At 33.7% G+C, this 21,802-nt stretch overlaps 1 protein-coding gene across 2 annotated transcripts; it reads right to left on the bottom strand.

The window, feature by feature from the left end:
- Nucleotides 1-789: 789 nt before the first annotated feature.
- Nucleotides 790-18,528, bottom strand: LOC131807007 (adenosine deaminase 2-like). Of its 2 annotated transcripts, XM_059132017.1 has the most exons (9): nt 18,322-18,528; nt 18,069-18,110; nt 9,963-10,087; nt 9,538-9,898; nt 9,296-9,465; nt 9,049-9,230; nt 1,423-1,559; nt 1,006-1,363; nt 790-940 (listed from the first exon to the last, which is right to left on the bottom strand). In XM_059132017.1, exons 1-9 carry the CDS (start codon nt 18,398-18,400, stop codon nt 841-843), a joined length of 1,554 nt encoding a protein of 517 aa, XP_058988000.1. In that variant the 5' UTR covers nt 18,401-18,528; the 3' UTR covers nt 790-840. The 2 variants fall into 2 exon arrangements, with proteins under 2 accessions (XP_058988000.1, XP_058988001.1); XM_059132018.1 differs by lacking the exon at nt 18,069-18,110.
- Between the last annotated feature and the right edge of the window lie 3,274 nt (nt 18,529-21,802).

The raw sequence follows: 21,802 nt of genomic DNA, 5'->3' as shown, positions 1-21,802 counted from the left end.
TAGAAAAGAAAATTTGATATTCTTTTGAATTTGTAACCCCCAAGAGAATATTGGTTGGGAACGTAGATTTGGGATGTACGTCTATATGAAATAAACTCCGAAATGTCCATCTGGGACTCATTCAGTTGGAAATTGTGGCAGAAACATGAAAAAAAATACGAAATTATAAAGTAACTTTATTGGATCTCCACCGCACAATTTAAATAACAAACAATTATTGCCCATCTTACGATAATCGGAGCAAAAGAGTATTTTTTTGGCTATTCTGACAACATTCTGCCCTCAAGTATGAGGTGGACAAAACTGAATACCACGCAGTACGGGATTTTAAACGTTGGAAATACAAATTTCAAATTATAGCTCATTTGAATGCTTTTTACAATATCAAAAATTGAGCTGAATTTTCACATGGGGCTATTATAGATGTTCTTTATCATATAGGTATTTAACACTCAAATTAGAGCCTATAGCTGAAAAATAAGATCATGCTATTTAAAATATAAATATAAAACCGACGGTAATTATAATTTTTTCCATGAATATTAATTTATATTTAGTCATGGAGTCATTATTCATAATCAAGACATTACTTATAATTAAAATTGTGCCGCCTACATAAGTCAGATCTGTGATTTATTAAGCTTTAAAGACTAAAAGTACGGGCCGGCAACGCGGACCGGGCCAGCTAGTATGTTATAAATTATTTTTTTTTTAAAGAATAAAACCTTTTTGCTTACCTCTTAAGTTTACAATCAAATAAAAAATAAATAAATTTCTTTTTGATTGTTTTATCTTTTTTTAACTCATTACGAAATATTGGAATGCTGAACATGGGAATATCTAAAATTTCATATTTATAATATTGTAAATAAACTCCTCCCATTTCTTTTGGAAAATGCGATTCATTTTACGCCGTTCCTCGGAGGTTAAAATTGCATATCTGTAAAAATAAAACATATGCCAGTTTCTATTTCCTCTCTGAAAAAAAGAATAAATGTGTCTTACTTTATCGAATTCAAAGCCAATTGCTTTAAAAATCTTAAATCCGCTTCGGCCGGGGCAAATGCCATAAAGGCATAATAGAAATCATAGCTTAATCCTTTGGCATTCCATACACCAGGATCATCGGACGAAATGATGATGGGAAAATTTTCCGCTATCAAAAACGACGCCGGATGATTTCGTAAATCCCAAATATAGCCCAAAACTTGATTTGACAATGGATTCACTTCAATGGCAATGTTACGTTTCTTGATGGTCGACCACAGCTGGGGATGTTTGGGCAAGGCAAATCCATGGCCAATACGTTTGGTGTTCAGCAGCAGGGCATCCATCATATTCCAATCGGCTTTGCCATACCAATCTGTAAATTAAAATCGAGATTAAAATTTTGTTTGTTATCCGTTCAAAATCGGACCTTACTTGTCTCTCCAGCATGAAAGAAAAAGTTGGCTGTGGGCGGTAAATCCGTCAATTCATTGGCAAATTTGTGCAAAGGATCGCCGGCATCTTCATTACCAATCAAATCAAAACCGATAATGAAATTAGGTTTGGCATTGCTGTAAAACAATAAGACAAAAATAATTTAGCTTTTACAATTCACTAGCTAAAAGTCTAGTCCGTTTTAGTACTTAAAATGCACAATTTGTTTACTTTCACAGAATTTCTTAATCAAAACTTATATATCGTAATAAATTTTCAGAGTAAAGGTTTTATATATTATTCTAGTTATTCTTTTTTCGGAAAGAATTTTCAGAATTTTAGTAACATTTAGTACAAACAATCTACCTAAACAATAACAAATACGAAACTAGTACCATTAGTACTTTTTGAAGAATTATTGTACGGATTTGCAAAACCACCACTAGATCTCCTGGTCTATACATTTACTCAACAGCAAATTTATTACAATCTAGTCATATTATGCATATTATTATGCGAACAATCATATTATGCATTCCCAAATCCACCATCTTATCTCAAAAATATATACCAACAGTGGCCTCCATATCAAATTTCAAAATTCCTGATCTATTCTAAGACCCAATCTTACCATATTTTTCACACAGTTATATGTCGATAACCATCTCCTTCCCTTCACTCTACACACCAAAAGTGACCTCGTTATCAAATTTCAGAATTCCGTTTCTGGTATTTTGCACCACAGTCACAAACAGTGGCATCAATATCAAATTTCAGGATTTCAGCTTCATTCCTTCATCCAATACGAAATATTGTACTATTTAGTACATATTTCCAAAGCCACCTTCATATCCCAATCCCAAAATCAATAAAAAATCAATAAAAAAAAATTTAATATTTTAGGTCTTTCCCTTCACATTACCCAATTTAGTACCACTTAACCTCAGATACCAAGAGTGACCTTAATCTCTAATATCAGGATTTCAGCTCTTTAACTCACCCTCTTACCAAATTTAGTAGCATTTAGTACAAATATAGTGCGCATATCCAAAACCAGCTCTTTCATCCAAAGGCACCAACAGTGACACCCGTATTATATTTCAGGATCTTAGCTTTATTCCTTCTTCCAATACCAAAATGTAGAACTTTCGTACAAATGTAGTACATCTCTCCATGTCTCAATTCCAGATACTAACAATATTAATTTTTGGGCTTTCAGGTCTATCTTTCACCCAATACATAATTTAGTACCACTAGTCGAACAATTATACTACACATTTCCAAAACCACGTCCATTTTTCTATTCCAGACACCAACAGAAACCTGAATATCAAATTTCGGGATTCCAGGGCTATCCCTTCACCCAATACCAAATTTAGTACCATTTGCAACTTTTCGAACGATATCTGTTCACTCAACATCAAATTGTATCAATTATTACTGCTATTTATACTTTTCGTCCACTTTAGTACACATTCCCAAAAACACCTCTTCATCACAAACCTACCACCAACAGGGATCCCAATACAAACTTTTTAAAACTTCTGCTCCATCCGTTCGAACCAAGTACACATTTCAAAAACCATATATCTCATGAATATATCAAACTTACTTTTCAACCTTATTTCTCATACAAAAATTTCAAGATTTTAGCACTATTCGTTCACATAATAACCTTAAAGTTCGAATTTCCAAAAATCTAATCGTATATTTATCCTGCACCTCATCAGTGGCTCTCATTCCAAATTTTATTCTAGTCAACTCTAGCTCATTCCCTTTGTCCAACACAAATTACTTAACTTTTAGTACATTTTAGTACATTTCGTATTAAGTCACTCAGCCAATCACTTTACTTTTGTTTTTAATATAGATCATAGATAAAATAGTTTTAAGGCTTTTCACGAACCCAAAATCGTATTTGGGCGCCACGTGTTATGTGTATTATGCAAAACGTGGACGTATATGAAAAAAATGAGAAGAGATTCTAAATTATTCTTCTGCTACTAAGATTGACTGCGTACTTTTCTTGCGAGAGAATAAAACAATACTTTATTAATTATTTAAGGTAAGTGACTGATTGTCTCATCAAATCTCAGAAGAAAAGGCTTGGCGTAGATTCTTGAAATTTGGTATTTTAAGGGAGGAAAATTCATACTAACAGGTAAAAAAAGTACTAAAAAATATTTTCGAGCTTATATTCCATAATTTTGGGGCAAGAGTCTAATAATTTTAAAAGTAGGTCATAATTAATAGGAGGCATTAGATTCGTGCTTAATAGCTACTAAAAAGTACTAAGTACTTCGCATTTAACAGTTTTACACTATATATTTATGGGTCCTCATTGTTTGCAAAGCATCAGAAAAGACATTGTTTTCGGAAATTTTTGCTAAAAGTACTAAATGTTGTAATGTATAATAATAAAATTTTATAATAATTCTAGATCTAACATTTTCCACGAAAAATACGAAAATCGTGCTATCCCGTAAAATTCTTAAATTTGGGAAGGGGTCTCTCTTGGAGAGATGTATAGAGTACTAAAAATGATTAAATTCAAATGGTACTAAATGCTAAAAGGTACAACAAATGTATTTCTTCAGGATTTTTTTTTACTTTTAGGACTAGAGTATTGATATCACGAACTACTGGTGTAAATTAAAACTAAGGTGTTTTTACAATTTAATTCTAAACAGTACTAATTATTACATAGCTACAATCTAGAATGTGGTTTCGCATGACGATAGTAACATGTCTTTCTTAATTCAATTAAAACAAGTTAAAAGTATATGTCGGTTATGCCGACAGATGTATACCCTCAGCAACTGTTCGTTTATTGTAATATATTTTTATAATCATAACGCAAGATTATCCAAATTGTTGACCCTAAATCGGAAAGATTCCAAAGGAGTGGGTCAATGTTGCCAATTCGTTTCTGACCTAAGTTTTTTGGAAAATTAAGGAATGTGCGTGGACCGAAGTATTCCACTTCATCTAATAATTAAAACAAATATTGGGATGAACATCCAACATTCATTTCCAAGTTTATGCGAATAGATAATCAAAATTTAAACATATTGTGAGAGGAGCCAGAAGGAGTGAGCTGATGAATTCTATTTCACATCAGATCTCAGGTTATCAAGTTTCGCAAATTATAAAAGATAACAAATAAAAAAGCAGCTAAGTTCGACCGGGCCGGGCCGAACTTTTAATACCCTCCAGCATTTCGAACAAACTGGAAATTTTTCAAGAAAAGAAAAATCTAAAATCTACCACTTAAATTAAAATTGTTATATGGGGGATATACGAAGATGTAGTACCCAATAGGATATTCCAGTATAGAATTTGAAACGATTCCGGTAAATAATGTCGCTAAAATCATGAAAATACCGAATATCGGGAGGTACCGTTATATGGAGGCTATACGAAGATTTGGACCTGCATACAAAAATTTTTGTCATAGGCTGTAGTACCCATTAGGATTTTCCATTACGAAATTTGAAACGATTCCCATAAATAATTTCGCCAAAATCATAAAAATACCGAATATCGGGGGTTACCGTTATATGGAGGCTATACGAAAACGTGGACCCACATGGTCCATCTACTGGTAAACTATGCATGTATGCAAAATTTTAGCCTTTTATCTCAATTCGTTCGAAAGATAGCGTGATTACAACAGGCAGACGGACACCGCTAGATCGTCTTAGAATTTTACGCTGATCCAGTATATATACACTTTGTAGGGTCTATTATGAATACAAATGGAATGAAAAATTTAATGTACCCTACATAGAATTGTGGAGGGTATAAAGATATAGAAAATTGTTACCATTTGTGGGGGAAATACCAGAAGGAGTGTGCCGATATTTATCATCCTTATTTAAGATCTTGTACAGATGCTTACCACGTATTATAAGCGTTTTGGTTATTCAAAGTTTTGTCTCTTTGTGAGGGAGGTACCAGATGGAGTGGACCGATATATTCTAACTTTACTCCATGTTTTGTGTTAGCAGAAATATTTTAATGTGCTATGTTTGAAAATAATCGGATGCTTATATGAATTTTCTTAGTTATCCAAAATTTTGACCCGTTGTTAGGGAGGTACCAGAGGAAGTGGTCTGATATATTTCAGCTTCACACCAGGTTATGTTTTGGAAAAAATATTGTGATGTGTGAAATTTTAAGATAATCGGATGCTTATTTCGCAAATTACAAGAGATACAATTATTAAAAATTTTGACCGTTTGCGGGAGGGAGGTACATGGAGTAGTGGACCGACATATTCCATCTTAATACCACATCTTTTGTTAGTAGAAATACTGTAATGTGTGAAAATTTTAGAGAATCGAATGCTCATTTCGCATTTTATAAGAGTTATAATTACTTCAAATTTTGAACCTTTGTTTGGAATATTGTCCATTTTTTCACCTGATCCAGAACTGATACAAATATTGCAAAGTTTGCACAAAATTATACAAAATTAAATTAGGCAGTTTTAAAGTCTATGAAACTGTTGCTGTTCTCAATAATATGCTTCCCCGAATATGGCTGTCGAAGTCAGTCGAAATATTGTTATTAAGATGCTCTTGTTATTAAGATTTTTTTCTTAAAAAACCAAATTGTGCTTTCGTAGTTCTTTCAAAAATTTTGTGAACATTTTGTATTTCAAAAAATTGTTCATTAAATTAAAAAATCCATATTCGAAAATGCTTCATAAAAATCCAAGTTTATGGATTTCATAGTCATACATTTTTATACCCTACAACACTATGTGTTGGGGGTATTATAAGTTTGATTGGGCCAAAAATTATGTAACACCTCGAAATATTGGTTTCCCACATAGGAAAGTATATATGGATCTTCCTAGCTCGCCGAGCTGAGTCGATCTAGCTATGTATGTCCGTCCGTCCGTCTGTCCGTCTGTCCATGTTAATTTGTAATCACTCTACAGGTCGCAATTATGGTCCGATCTTCACGAAATTTAGAATGTAGGTGGGGCTTGGACCAGAATAGAACCCTATTGCTTTTGGAGATGATCGCCAAATGTTTAGGAGTTGAAATGGACCAAATACTGAAAAAATGTCGGATTTTGCAGTAGCTGTACAGGTCGATAGAGTTTAGGGCGGGGAAGAAGCCTACTAATTTGGGTGGTCATCGGATAATATTTAGCGGGTAAAATAGACCATATCTTTTGTGTTGAAAAAAATCAACATTTTTCATTAAACCGTGAATATTTTAAATGCCGCCGAAATCATAAAGCAATCAAAGGTTACATCTGATCTTTACATTGATGTTAACATCCTTCAAATCGGATATATAGCAAAATATGTGCGATATATATGTCTATCAAAGGGGATATGCTTGAAAAATTTCTTATATGTCGAGTACGGCTGAACTGATTTTGACAGTTCTCATTAATTCAGAATGGCCTCTTCACAGGAAAGAAAAAATGTCTTAAAAAATCGCATAAAAATATCTCTCTAAAGATGAAAATATTGATTTTGTAAAATTTTCTCATATTTTTTCAATTTTGTCATATTTTTGGCATATTTTCATTTTGAATTAAACATTTGGTAATATTTCTACAGCTAACAAAACTAAGTAGTTAGGATATCAGGATATCATATACAGATCTCATTTATGGCCCGATCCTTACGAAATTTTGCATGGGGATAAGATGAGGGTCAGAATAGAAGTCTACTCTTTTTGGAGATGATCGCCATATATTTAGGGGTTGAAATGGACCAAAAAACTGCAAAATTGTCAGCAGGTCGTAATTATCGCCCGATCCTCAGGCACATTTGAATGGGGTTACTGGACATTGCAAAAGCCAAGCAATTTTGGATGACCATCCAAAATATTCAATGTGTGAAATAGTTTGCCAACTTTTGTAAACAAAATACGAAAATGTCCATTCCAGCGACTCTTTGGAGAATTCACAAATGCAGGAAAGACGCACTTCTGACTATTTCGTTAACGCTGATTTAGTTGAAGAATATAGTCAAATGTCTGTATCTCATATAGATGCGTTTTAGTCAAAAAACAATAATAAATGTTAATCTTTTGCCACTTCTTAGAGATTATAGGTCTTTGGGAAATATTGGTTCCAGATCTAGGAAGACCATCTACGTGCAACATCTACCAATAAATTGGAAATGAGCAAATTAGTTTAAGTTGCTATTATCCGAAAATTTGAGAACGAAACCTTAAGATTTTCTTTTATTATTTGTCACAATATCTTGTGGAATTCTTTCGAGTATCTCGCCTATATAAACTGTATCGTTTATTGTAGTGTTGTAGGGAATTCAACGGTCGGCCCCGCTCGACTGTAGCCTTTGCTTACTTGTTTTAATTTAATACTATAGTTTTAATAGTCCTTCAAAAATTGTACTCTAAAATACATGTCTGATATTTTTTTTCAAAATTTTTTCTCAGTCAATCTTTTAATTTATATTCTCTTCTATTCACGATTAGGTATACAGGGTGAGATGAAAAAGCTGCAACCAACTTCAGACTGCTGTCATTTCAAAGCCAGTGACAGCTCATTATATTGTTTACAAGCGTGCAAAAGCATTTTGGTGAGAATTTTTCCAGAAAAAGTTATTCGTAATGGAGTTCGAACGTGATAGTGTGAATTCTTGGCTATCGCTAGAGCACTCCAGCTTTTAAATGTGAATAAATCTTTTTTGTTAAGTACAATCGCTTGTTACCGTCATACTGGTTGCGTAGTAAGAGGACGGAAGAAAACAGCGACATCAGCAGAAATGGTTCGAAAAGTGAAGAAGCGACTTGTGGCCGAAAAATGGTTCGTGAGCTGAACATATGGCAATATTTCATTCGGCAAATATTGAAATATGAGATCAATGGCTTTACCATTGAAATTCCAAAAAGTGCAAGAACTTACACCACAACCGAAAGAAAATAGACTCAAAAGAGCTAAAGAGTTGCTTCACTTGGCCGAAAGTAGTGAACTGCCGAATTTGGTTTTCTCCGATGAGAAAACATTCATTGTCTAGCAGTTTGTAAACAAACCAAATGATCTTGTTTACTTGCCAAAGAGGTCAGCACTCAGCACGCGTCACCCAAGAATGGTTACAAAATGAGGTTCCACGCTTCATTTCCAACGCACAATGGCCACCAAAATCTCCGGATACCAATCCGTTGGACTGTTGTGTCTGGAGTATTTTGGAAAGCAAGGTTGGCACTAAAAAATACCAAAGTGTCGATCACCTCAAGCGAGCGCTTCGCCGGGAATGGACCAAAGTACCGCAGAGCAACATTTGGGCAGCGTGTGACGGTTTCATTGGTCATTTGAAGGCCATAACTCGTGCCATAGATTACTTATTCTATAACTTGATGCTATTTCCGACATTTTTGCTTTCATTCAATAAAATTTAAAAAAAAATGGAAATATTATGGCGTTTGACTTGTTGCAATTTTTTTTTATCTCACCCTGTAGTTCTAAAATAATTCACGATCATGGTCCTTCAAAAAATGTCTTCAAAGATCTGTTAGACCTTCGAAAATATTCCGCCCTAATATTCTTCCAAAAATTATCTCTTCATCCACGATGTCCACATCCACATGTCCATTCAAAAAATACAGTTTTCAAATATCGATGACACTTACTGCAACTGTTTGAAAGTCATTATGCGCTGTCCGATTTCATCAACGGTTCCCTTATTGCGCTTGGCATAAATTATTTTCATGCCCATGAAATCAGGATGTTTCACTTTGAAACTTTCAACGATTTTCTCCAATTCTGTGGCCACTTCCAAAGAGTTGTATGTACGATTATTATCTCCATAAAGCTGTAAATTAAAAATAAAGTTCTCAAATTCTTAAAAAATAAAATACCATATTCCAAGTTTCTTACCGGTGACAAGGATGCCCTAATTTCGGCATAGATAATATTATCCTCGCAAAGCTCCTCCAGCAAACGTTTGTGATAATTACAAAATGCCGGTTGATATTTAAACATTTGATCCATGCTGACGAAAATATTCTCAAAACGCTTCCACAATTTTCGGGTATCGGTGATCATGGCTGAAAACGAACAAGCCCCCATTCAAATCGCAAAAACAAACAGTCACAATAACAACAACAAATAACACTCACATTCCGGATGCATTGTGTACATGTTGATGTGCTTCTCTAAACGCTTTTCATAGACTCGCTTATCCTCGGCATTGACACGTTCCAAGCACACATTCGTTATCTCGCTGTGACACTGCGCTTGGTCGTAGGTGAAGATCAGTAGGCCACTCACATCGCGGCATGTATACAAATTATACAAATTGGTTAAATTGCCAATTACCCACTTCGAGGTGACCATACCTTTGTTGTGGCCATGCAGCAGGGCTCCTTTGGGCATTTTCTGAATAATCCGGAAGACTTCGCTTTGCCGCAAAAATTGTTTGCCTTGGAAAAAATGCATTGCGGGGGGATATTTGGTGGGATCTTTTAGACCTTCGGTAATCTGTTTAGGGAAGAAGATTGAGGAGGAAAATAAATGTAAATCTTGGAAAAATAAACCCACCCACCTCCTCCCTCTTGGCATTCATTAATATACTATTGGCCTTCTCTTCCGCCGATGATAGCCAAACATTGCCACCCAATGATGAGGCTCTTTCTGCCTCCATGATTTTTTGTCGCAGTGCATCATAGGCTGGAAAAAATCAGAGATTCCTTACAAAATTTAGCATATTCAGCATAAACTAATTTAGAAAATAGGATGCAAAAATAATCTCAAACAATTATCCTTGCTTAATCATAAAGAAAAACCAATGGGAAAGATTTCGATTAAATACACGGAAATAGGTTTGAGAACACTGAGGGACAATTTATTAGCAGTACCTCTTTTAACGGTCTTCTAGCTACAAAATACAATTAAAAAGTCTTTTATATCGAATAACTTTTGATCTTCATAGGGCTTTTATAAATTCTTCTACAGATTGAAGGAAGATCAACGGACATTAAATACACTCCTTGATGGATAGATACCCTTTTAAGGTATTTTTTATATAGAGGACTTCTAATCGATCTTTTGTGAATCTATAGATAAAATATTCTCAAAATGTCTTTGTATGTGATCTTCTTACTTCTTACCCTTAATGGAGAACTTTTATACAAGACTTTTTTGAACATTCTTCTGTCTATAGAAAATTATTTGAGGTTATTTTATATCTATTTTTACAATGCCTTTGACAGCAACACAATGGGCTACAACTATTTTATTATAGCAAGAGATTTCTTTTCAAAACATCCCAGTTGTTTAATCATTAACGGAAACATTACTAACAAGGCTTTCGCAATGAATAAAGATTTAACACTAAGACCAAATTGTAGTATTGTGTCTTCCCAAAACTTATCGTATTCGTTTTGCATGTGACTTCCATACCAGAAGAAGCGGAAGATATGTATTATCGAGATTTCAGAAGCTTAAATATTTATGACCAACATAGAGAATCAGCCAGATGAATTGGAAGCAAATTTCTTAAATCTGTTGATCAGCAAACCAGTTTTTTAACTCAATATTATACCTCTATACAAGGTAATGATCCCTATTGGAAAAAAAAATCACCCAAACACTTAAGGATTAATCTAAAAATAATCCAAGCCTTGGTTCGACAGAGGAAACTTCTGAACTTCATGAAGAATTTCAAACTGGAAGAAAATAATACAAAAACGTAAATCTGCCATAGACTCGAAAAGCAAATTGACAATTTATGACATTGGAGTGCATCTCGAGTTACAAAGGAGATGTAGATGAACTTACTCCATCCTTCATCAATACACCCACTTTACAAATATACCCATATTTTGTACGCTAATAACTCTGAGCTTGAAGTCAATATAATTTTGGTGTATGAGTAAAATAAAGTTTTCATATTTTTCTTATTTATTAGCTAAATTTCCTTCCATTAGCTTAAAGTCTTTGATACCGTAGTGCATAAGCTTTTGCTATATAAACTTGATACTATGGGTTTTCCGACTGCTCTATTAGGCTGGATTTCATCATACTTGGAGGGTCGTACCCAAAAGGTTATTTTCAATGATTCGTTTTCAAAAAATATTTTTGTTTCTTCTGGCGCACCTGAGGGTAGTCATTTGGTTCCTTTACTTTTTGTTCTGTATCTTAATGATCTCCCGGATCACATTCGATTCTCTAAAATACTAATGTATGCTGATAATGTGAAGCTTTACATGTATATAAATTCCCTTGATGATTCGACTTTCTTATAGTACGATTTACATTCCCTTGTGAACTGGTGCAATGCCAACGGTATGTCCCTTAATCTTAAGAAATGCAAAAAAATGTCCTTGTTTAGATCTCAGCCAATACATTCTAACTACTTTATCGGTTCATACAAATTAGAAAATGTTGATTCCTTTACTGACCTCGGTGTTATCTTAGATCCTAAACTACGTTTTTATTTACATATTGACTCATGTGTTAATAAAGCCAAATCTTTATTAGGTTTCATTAAAACCATGGTCTAAAGAGTTCGATGATCCATATGTCACCAAAAGATTATTTGTAAGCTTAGTTCGCCCAATATTAGAGTACGGATGTATTCTGTGGAGTCCTTTTTATAAATGGTATTCAGATAAAATTCCTGATTTTTGCTTTACGGGGCCTTAATTGGAACCCGTCAAAATTACTTCCGCCTTATGAAAATCCTTTACTGTTAATTGATCTCTCATTTCTTAACTGGCGAAGTTACTTATAATATTCCTCGTGGAAAACGAATTTCGAACCGTTAAAATTATCTCTCGCAAGAACTAATTTCGCAATCAGTAACCCATTGAGATGCTTATGTGTAATCTAAAATAGTCTCTGTAATAGTATTTGTTTAAGTAATTCGTTGAACTCTGTTAAAAGATCTATTCTCCACATGTGATTGTATATGTTCACTTACCTATTTTTATATCCTCCACCATACTGTGGAGGGTATATTCATTTTATCATTCCGTTTGTAACTCATCGAAATAATGATCTTAGACCCAACAAAGTATATATATTCTTGATCAGCGTAAAATTCTAAGACGATTATTCACCGTTTCTTTTAAGTTTCGAATTTGAATCTGGTAATGGCTTGTGACAAACAATGCCTATGTAGGTGTACGTCGTACAGGCCCTAATATAACGGCTATATTCGGTATTTTAAAAATGTTAACAGTTTTTTTGGCAAATTCAAATTACGTATTAAGAGTTCGTAATGATCCGTGACAGAAAATTACTTATGCAGGTCCAGGTCTTTGTATAGGCCCCATATATCAATACCTCCTTATATTCGGTATTTTGACGATTTTAGGTACAATACTCACCGAAATTGTTTGAGATGTCGTATTTAAAGTTCGTAATGGAAGCTACAGCCTGTGACAGAAAATTTCAAATTTGAATCTGCTAATGGCTTGTGACAAACAATGCCTATGTAGGTGCACGTCGTACAGGCCCTAATATAACTGCTATATTCGGTATTTTTAAATGTTCAAATTCGTTCTAAATGGTGGAAGGTATTCAAAGTTCGGCCCGGCCTAACTTACTTGTTTTTTTTTTTTTTTTTCGTTTATTTTAAAAAGCTCATTTTTGAGGCACCTGATCTACATCTCGCTTTGCAGAACCAGTAGACCCAGCCTTTGAGCACTAGTTGTCAGAATCTTTAAGTTCATTTTCACGGCACCTAGTCTACCATTCCCTCTGTGGAAACAATATACACCAGCCTTTTCCGTCAGTCATTTCATTGGAATCGGACATGCATATCGTGTTCGGTGCATCAGATGTGTGAAATCGACAAAAAAAAAAAAAAAACAAAAAAAAAAAAAAAAATATATATATATATATATATATATATATATATATATATATCTATATCTATAAAAGAGGAAAATGTTTGTATGTTTGTTTGTTTGTAATTTATGGACTCGAAAATCGCTGAATAGATTTTCCTAAAAATTTCCATATATACTGCAACATCGCCTGAAAGTAACATAGGCTATAAACATTTTTGAATTTCCACTTGGAACTGGAGATATAGCATCAGAATCGGAGGTACCTCCCAAAAATTTAGATTTTATATGCACACATCTATTGATTGGTTGAAGATACAGTCTCCAAATTTGGAATACGTAACGGAATTTGGAATAAAAATAAGTTTGCCAAATTATATTGAAATCGGTTCAGATTTGGATATAGCTCCCATATATATTTTCGACCGATTTCGTTTATTTGATACCTAAAACACAATATGAACGTTCAATTTCAATGAAATTTGGAATGTGTGACGGGATTTAATCCGAAAATAAATTTGTCAAATTATATTGAAATCGGTTCAGATTTGGATATAGCTCCCATATATATTTTCGGCCGATTTTAAGAATTTGATGCACCAAACACGCTATGTATCCCCAATTTCAATGAAATTTGAAACGTGTGATAGATTTTATCTAAAAAATTGATTTCCCAAATTATATTGAAATCGGTTCAGATTTGGATATAGCTCCCATATACATTTTCGGCCGATTTCATGTATGGTGGACCAAACACGATATGTATTTCCAATTGTGATGAAATTTAAAATAAGTAACGGAATTGGGAGCCAAAATGAATTGGTCAAATTAAATTGAAATCGGTTCAGATTTGGATATAGCTCCCATATATATTTTCGACCGATTTCATGTATTTGATGCACCAAACACGCTATGTATCTCTAATTTCAATGAAATTTGGAATGTGTAGCGGAAATTAAAACAAATATACATTTGTCAAATTGTATTAAAATCGGTTCCGATTTGGATATAGCTCTCATATATATTTTCGACCGATTTCATGTATTTTATGCACCATACACGATATGTATGTTGGATTCCAAAGAAATTTGGAATATGTATAAGGATATTGATTAGAAAATAAATTAGTCAAATTATATTAAAATCGGTTCAGATTTGGATATAGCTCCCATATATATTTTCCGCCGATTTCACATATTTGATGCACAAAACACGATACGTATATCCGATTCCAATGAAATTCGGCATGAGTGGCTAAATTTGGTACAAAAATAAATTTGACAAATTATATTCAAATACGCTCAGATTTGATTATAGCTCCCATATATATACTCAGCCGATTTCACATATTTGATGCACCCAAAGCGAGAGAGACAAAATCTGGCACCAGAAAAAAATTGCCAAATTATATTAAAATCAGTTGAGGTTTGGATATAGCTAATATATATATTTCGGCCGATTTCATACATGTTATGCACCAAACATGATATATATGACCGATACCAATGAAATTAAAAATGTGTGGGGGAATTTGGTTACAATAATAAATGTGACAAATTAATTGGAAATTAGTTAAGATTTGGATATAGCTCCCATATATATTATCGGCCGATTTCACATATTTGACGCACCAATTTCAATGAAATATGAAAGGTGTGGCGGAATTTGGTGTAAAAGTAATTTTTTTAAAATTATATTTAAACCGGATCAGATTGGGATATGATTGAAATAAGAACCATTGACCCACAACGCCTTAGGCTAACACTAAAAAACAACACAACAATTGATTTGAAATACGCTTATTACGGCGAAGTATGTTGCTATCTCGAATTCACTAATTGCAATAGAAATGCCACTCAACTTCAAAAGATTGCAGTTTACTGCACGCTTGGTATTTGCTATGTAATAAATAAATCCGAAGGACAAACCCTTCGTGTATGTATGTCATGTTACTGCTTTTCTAATGGTTTTGGTTATTTACGCATTAAAGTAGTGCAATATTTTTTTTAATTTTTAAATTTGTTTTTTTTTTTTAACCAACATATATTCGTAAATAAAATTTTGCATGCATATAAAATCAAAAGGGGTAGCGAAGCGCACCGGGTTCAGCTAGTATATATATATATATATATATATATATATATATATATATATATATTTGGTCCGCATATAGGAAGGGGTTGTCCTTTGGTTTTATATTATTCGTAGCAAATGCCAATCGCGCAGGAAACCGCAATCTTTTGAAGTGTAATTAGGGAATCCGAGGTAGCAACATACTTCCCGTAATAATCGTATCCTCAATTAAATTGTTGTGTAGTATTTTACTGCTCGTGTAATACCATTGCAAAGGCATTTTGGGTCAATGCTACTTAATACAGAGTATATGGAGGTACCGTCATATGGGGGCTACACGAAGATCTGAACCTGCATACCACTTTTTTTTGTCATAGGTTATAGTACCCATTCAGATCTTCCAGTACGGAATTTGAAATAATTCCGGTAAATAATGACGCTAAAATCACGAAAATACCGAATATCAGGAGGTACCGTTATATGGGGCTATACGAAAACGTGGATCGACATGGCCCATTTACGAACTTAACCTGCCTACTGCTAAACTATGCACGTATGCTAATTTTACAACAGACGGACGGACAGATAGACAGACTGACGGACATAGTTAGATCGTCTTAGAATTTTACGCTGATCCAGAATATATATACTTTGTAGGGTCTATTATGAATATTTCGAGGAGTTACAAACGGAATGACAGACTTAATATACCCTCCATAGAATGGTGCAGGGTATAAAAATGTATTCAGGCGATGTTGTAGTATACAGGGTGAGATAAAAAAAAAACTGCAACAAAGTCAAACGCCATAATTTTTACATTTTTTTTATATTTTATTGAATGAAAGTTAAAAATTTCGGAAATAGCATCACATTTTAGAATAAGTTTAGATTTGTTCGAATTGGCACGAATTATGGGCTTCAAATGAAGCCGTCACACACTGCCCGAATGTTGCTCTCCGGTATTGCCGGCAAAACGCTTGCTTGAGTTGATCGACACTTTGGTATTTTACACCCTCCAGAATATTTTCGCGATAATATACGGCATTTTTCTGACGCCACGGTCGATTAATACGAGCGGAGAGCGACCATCGGCTGTTATGGCGGCCAACATCATCACCATGGTCGGCGCTTGAGTTCTGGTGGCCAACCAAAGGTGCACATTTTCAGCTGACCTCTTTGGCTAGTAAACACGATCATTTTATTTGTTTACAAACTGCTGGACAACGAATGTTTTCTTATCGGAGAAAACCAAATTTGGCAGTTTACCACTTTCGGCCAAACGAAGCAAATCTTTAATATTTTGAGTATATTTTCTTTCTTTGGAATTTTGGAATTTCAATGGCTTTACTCCGAGCTCATTTTTCAATATTTGCCGAATGGAATATTGCTATAGGTTCAGCTCACGAACCATTTTTAGGCCATTGCGACGTGGGTTTCGATCAAGTCGTTTCTTTACTTTTCGAACCATTTCTGCTGATGTAGATGTACTTCCGTCTACTTCCTTGACGTCGGGCTACGCTACCATTATCAGGGTAACGAGCGATGGTACGAGACGCAAAAGATTTATTCACATTTAAATGCTGGAGTGCTCTACCGATAGCCACTAGTAGTTTTCCAGCCAAATATAAAGAAATCACACTATCACGCTAGAATTCAATCACGAATAACTTTTTTCTGGAAAATTCTCACCAAAATGCTTTTGTATTTAATATAATGAGCTGTCACTGGAATAATTGTAACATGTGTCGGACGAGAGGCTTAAAACGGCAGCAGTTTTAAGTTGGTTGCAATTTATTCATCTCACCCTGTATATATGCCGCCCAACCGACAGATACTTTTAATATCATTTAGTAATTTTATACACTCATAGTTCGAATTTCCACAAACCCATCCTTATTTCAGCCCTAAATACCAACATTTACCGACATGGAATATTTCAAGATTCTAGCTTCATTTAAATAACTGTAACTCAGCTACACTATACAAAAATTGCGCATTATTCGATTTTAAACTAAGACTTTACTATTTTTAAATTCGCAAATTCATTCCGAATCAATTTCATACAAAATTCTACGAAAAAAAAAAAACTTTCGATTTTTAAATTTCGTTTTTTTTTCACAATTCTTACCCACTTTAATTACAAAAAATCGAAAGAAAATTTGTGTTAACCGTTTTGAATAGAAGTGTTACTTATTATAAATTAATTGTCAACATAATATTATTTAATTAATTCTATTAATAAATTTTTTCTTCAAAATATTTTTTTCTGTTCAACTTCCTTTGTTTTAATATTATTGATATTACTTTAGAAGTATATTTCATAATTTATTTACGCCTGCACAGTAATTAAAAAAGTTTATATTGTAGTGTTGGTTTTGCATTCAATAAAAAATAATCACGCCGTGACCACTAACTAATAGTAGATAAGTAATCATTTGTTAAGCCCCGTCCGACAGCAATCGCTTCTCACTTATTTCTTATGCACAATTCTCTAGTTACTTCTGTTATTAAAATAACAACTCAATACAAAATTTATTAAAAATTTCTGTTGAATGAATTTACACTCTTCACATTAACGTAATCAGGAAATTTTCGTTTACATCGTTTTCGTAAAATTATTTTTATTTACTTCGTCGAGGTCAGGCTACTGCATTTATTCCGTCCCCTATGCAGATGTGTAATTTTTGTACTTTCGTAATCAATGTACTTTCACATAATTTTCTGTTCATAAATAATTTTTAAAGCAATCCTTAAAAAAATCACCAGGATATTTTGCTGCGCACCTGTTGGTAAATTATCATAGATCACTTTTATTGTAAAGTTGGCTAATACAGCAAAGACAATTAAAACGAAACAGTCCATAAATAGGAAAGAACAAAACATTATTTTTGGTTTTGTAATCAGGTTGCCCTTTACATTATTGGGGTCTTTTCCTTATTTTTTTATTCAATATCTAATATGTGTATTTTTTGCATTACAAATTTTCCTTTACCGATTTTTAAACTATATTTTCCCAATTTATTTATTGGCACTCACACATTTCCATTGAATGGACATATTTATGTAGCAAAATCACGGTCAGAAGTAGGAAGAGAATTTTTAGATTGGTTTCCATTGTTGTCCTATTTCTGGACTATTTTTTCTTTTTTGCTTTTAAAAAAATATATTTCCGTTCCGAATTTTGATTTTGAAAAATTTTCCCGCTCGCAGACAAAATGAGTTGTTTTACGTTCCACAGATGCACTGATACTGAATTGAATGCGCAATGCGCTGCCCAGATGAGAGATGAATAACAAATTGCAAGTATAATTTATTCCAGCTGTAATAGTTTTACACCATTTCGAATTGATAAACGTTTTTGAATTCCTTCACGCAGTATCCAATATAGCACCACTTAGTACTTTTCAAACAATTCTGAAACCACCACCATATCTCAATCCCTAATACCAATCGAGATTAAATTTCGGGATTTTGGCTCTATCGCTTCATCGTTTTTCAAACAATTATAGGACGCATTTCCAAAACTACCGCCAAATCTCAAACACAGATTCCATTAGTAATCTTAATATCAAATTTCAGAATTTTATAGTACTTTTAGTGCAATTATAGTAAACATTTCCGAAACCATTACCATGTCTCAATCCCTGATACCAACAGAGACCCCAATATCAAATTTCTGAAATTTAAAGTACCATTCAGTACTTTTAGTGCAATTATGGTACACATTTCCGAACCCACCTCCATATAACCTGGCTATCCATAAACAGCGACCCCAAACCTAATACCATTACCAAATTGTACCAAACATAGTACTATTTAGTACTTTTCGTGCGCATTTCCAAAACCACGTTTTTATCACAAACCAACCACCAAAAAAGACCCCAATACGAAATTGAATGTACCAGCTTCATCCGTTCAACCTAAACCAAACTATTCCAAATTTAGTACCATATACTACAGTTCGAACATTTGGAGTACATTTCCAAAACTACCTTCAAAATTTACTTTCCAAACTTGATTCTCATAAAAAATCTAGTTTTTAGCTCTATCCGTTCACATATCCATACCATTTTAGAAGTATAGAACAATTTTAGAACTTTACATCTATCCTGCACTCCATCAGTGACTCTCATTCCAAATTTTAGAATTCTAGCTCGTTTGTCCAATACAAAGTATGAAAATTGGGTACATTTTAATACTTTTCGTATCTTTTTAGTACGAAATTCCAAAAACCCAGCCTTAGCCCATGCCTACGCACCAAGGCTGACCTTCATGCAAAATTTCAAGATTCTAGCTTCAGACGTTTTGTCGGGTCGTTGATTCAAGGTCAGTCAATCAGTTATGCCATTACTCTTTTTATATATAGATTTAGTTCATAATGTTGAAATTTTGAATGTTACCCAAGTTTGAATTAATTCTTCCTAGTATGGTACTAATCGTAAGAAATTCGTACTGTTAATACTTTATGAGGAAATACACAAATATAGTAACGCAGTAAAAACTCTCATTCCCAAGTAATAGGTTTTTCAGTGCCGATTACCAATCGTGTCTACTTACAAATCAACCTACTAACCCATTATTTGTACAAGGATGTTTAACTTGAAAAAAACAGTACTTTTCTGGTCACCAAAAGAAGGACAAAGTATAAATTTGCCAACTTATGTTTTGTATTGTAGTTTTAAGTCTTACATCTAGTTAAACAACTCTTTATATTTTATAATTTTTTCTAATTTTCTGCCGCTGAGCCTTACAACCTTCGGTTTTGCAATCAAGGGCTCACACTCCATGTAGTCGATATTCAATACTTGGTGGTGAGGGAAATAATTTATTTTATTTTGTATTTGTTAAGAAATATTTTCAACCTACTGGTAATACAGAACGGAGTTTTGTCTTAGAAGAGTAAATTTAAAAGCATACTTTTAGGCCGACATAAAAATGACATTAAAATCTGTGTATGACAGATTGTTTGGATCCATTGATCGATTTTCACCCCGGTAAAGCCTATGGAAACGGTTTACTTCACTATTTAAATGTGATATAATGAAAAACATCATCACAAATCATTTGTCCGTCACAATTTCATTTAAAGCCAGAGACAAGGGAATAAAAACGCTCTGGTTCTGGTTCGCATTCATTTTTTGCTTGTTAGGCCAGGGTGCCTTTGTTGTGATTTTTATTATGAAAATATGTTTTGGTTCATTGTCATCATCATCATCGTCGTCGTCGGGTTTGCTTGCTGGCTGGTGGTAATGACGACGACAGTGGTAAGGCAAAGATGATGATCGGCAAACAAACACCACTCACTTGGATGCAAACAAAATAGAAAAAGAAAATATTTTTCACACAGTGACCCATTCATGCTTTCGGCGTTTCTCCTCCCCGGTTGTAGTTTTTTCTTGCATCACTTTCATTTCAATACACGACTCGGTTTGATGACGTCTGGATCTGGGTGGAGAATCATGATGGCTGCAGCAACAGATTGGTTGCTGTTAATGTTTGTTGCTGTGCTGTTAGATGCTGCAATAATTTCCATGTTGCCGCTGATAATTGTGACGGTCGTTGTGCTGCTGCTCTGCTGCCGCCAATGTGAATGATCCACAGCGTATGAATGAACGAATGAATGCCGCAGCTTTCCTACTTTCGTTTCGTTATCACGTTCAATTGTCAAGTTCACTGGTGCAATTTGTTAAATATACAATTTAATTTACTATTTGATATGTTTATAAACAATTTAGTTCTGTATATGCATGTGTGTATATGTATGTCTTGCAATGTAAAAGCATATCAGCTGCAGTATGGGAACGATAAGAGCTAAGGACATGGTGATTATTATTCAATGAGCTTGTCGTTTTGTATTGAACAAAAACTTAATCAAACATGAAGGATTAGGAGTCTTTTAGGGGAGTTGAGTCTTTTCAAATGCAATCTGAAAGGGTAAACGTCAATTGTAGATTTGAAGAATGTTCTTTAACAGCGACTTTTTAGAGAACAACTAATAGACGAATTGTTTACGGCAAACTGAAAGAAAGAAGTGACTCTTGATAACACTGTGCAACACAAAAAAATAATTACAAAAAAAAAATCCAGCAGAATATGAGATTAGAGATAAAAAGGAAGATAAGTGGATCGGAGTTTTGAACGTTCATATCGAAAAGTAACATAAGTTGGGGCAAGTTTCCCCAACTTCCAAATTTTTGGAAATCTATTATTATTATTAAATTCATATATATTATTTTCATATAAATTAATTAATAATTAATATATTATTTTCATATAAATTAATTAATAATTAATATAATATATTCATATAATTTAATTTAATACATTATATTCATATAAATTAATCAGTAAATAAAGGCCAAAAGGTACGGCCGTCTCTATGATACCCTACACTATTATTCACATTTAGTCGAGCTACCGTAACGCACAGGTGTTTATATTGGTAATTTATGTGAAGTAGATAATATCAACCTTTTCCAATCGAACGGAACTATATGGGAGGAATTTTGTAAAATAA

Source organism: Musca domestica, unplaced genomic scaffold (genome assembly GCF_030504385.1).
Source record: "Musca domestica strain aabys unplaced genomic scaffold, Musca_domestica.polishedcontigs.V.1.1 92, whole genome shotgun sequence".
NCBI lineage: Eukaryota > Metazoa > Arthropoda > Insecta > Diptera > Muscidae > Musca > Musca domestica.
This window is presented reverse-complemented; position numbering and strand designations above follow the sequence as displayed.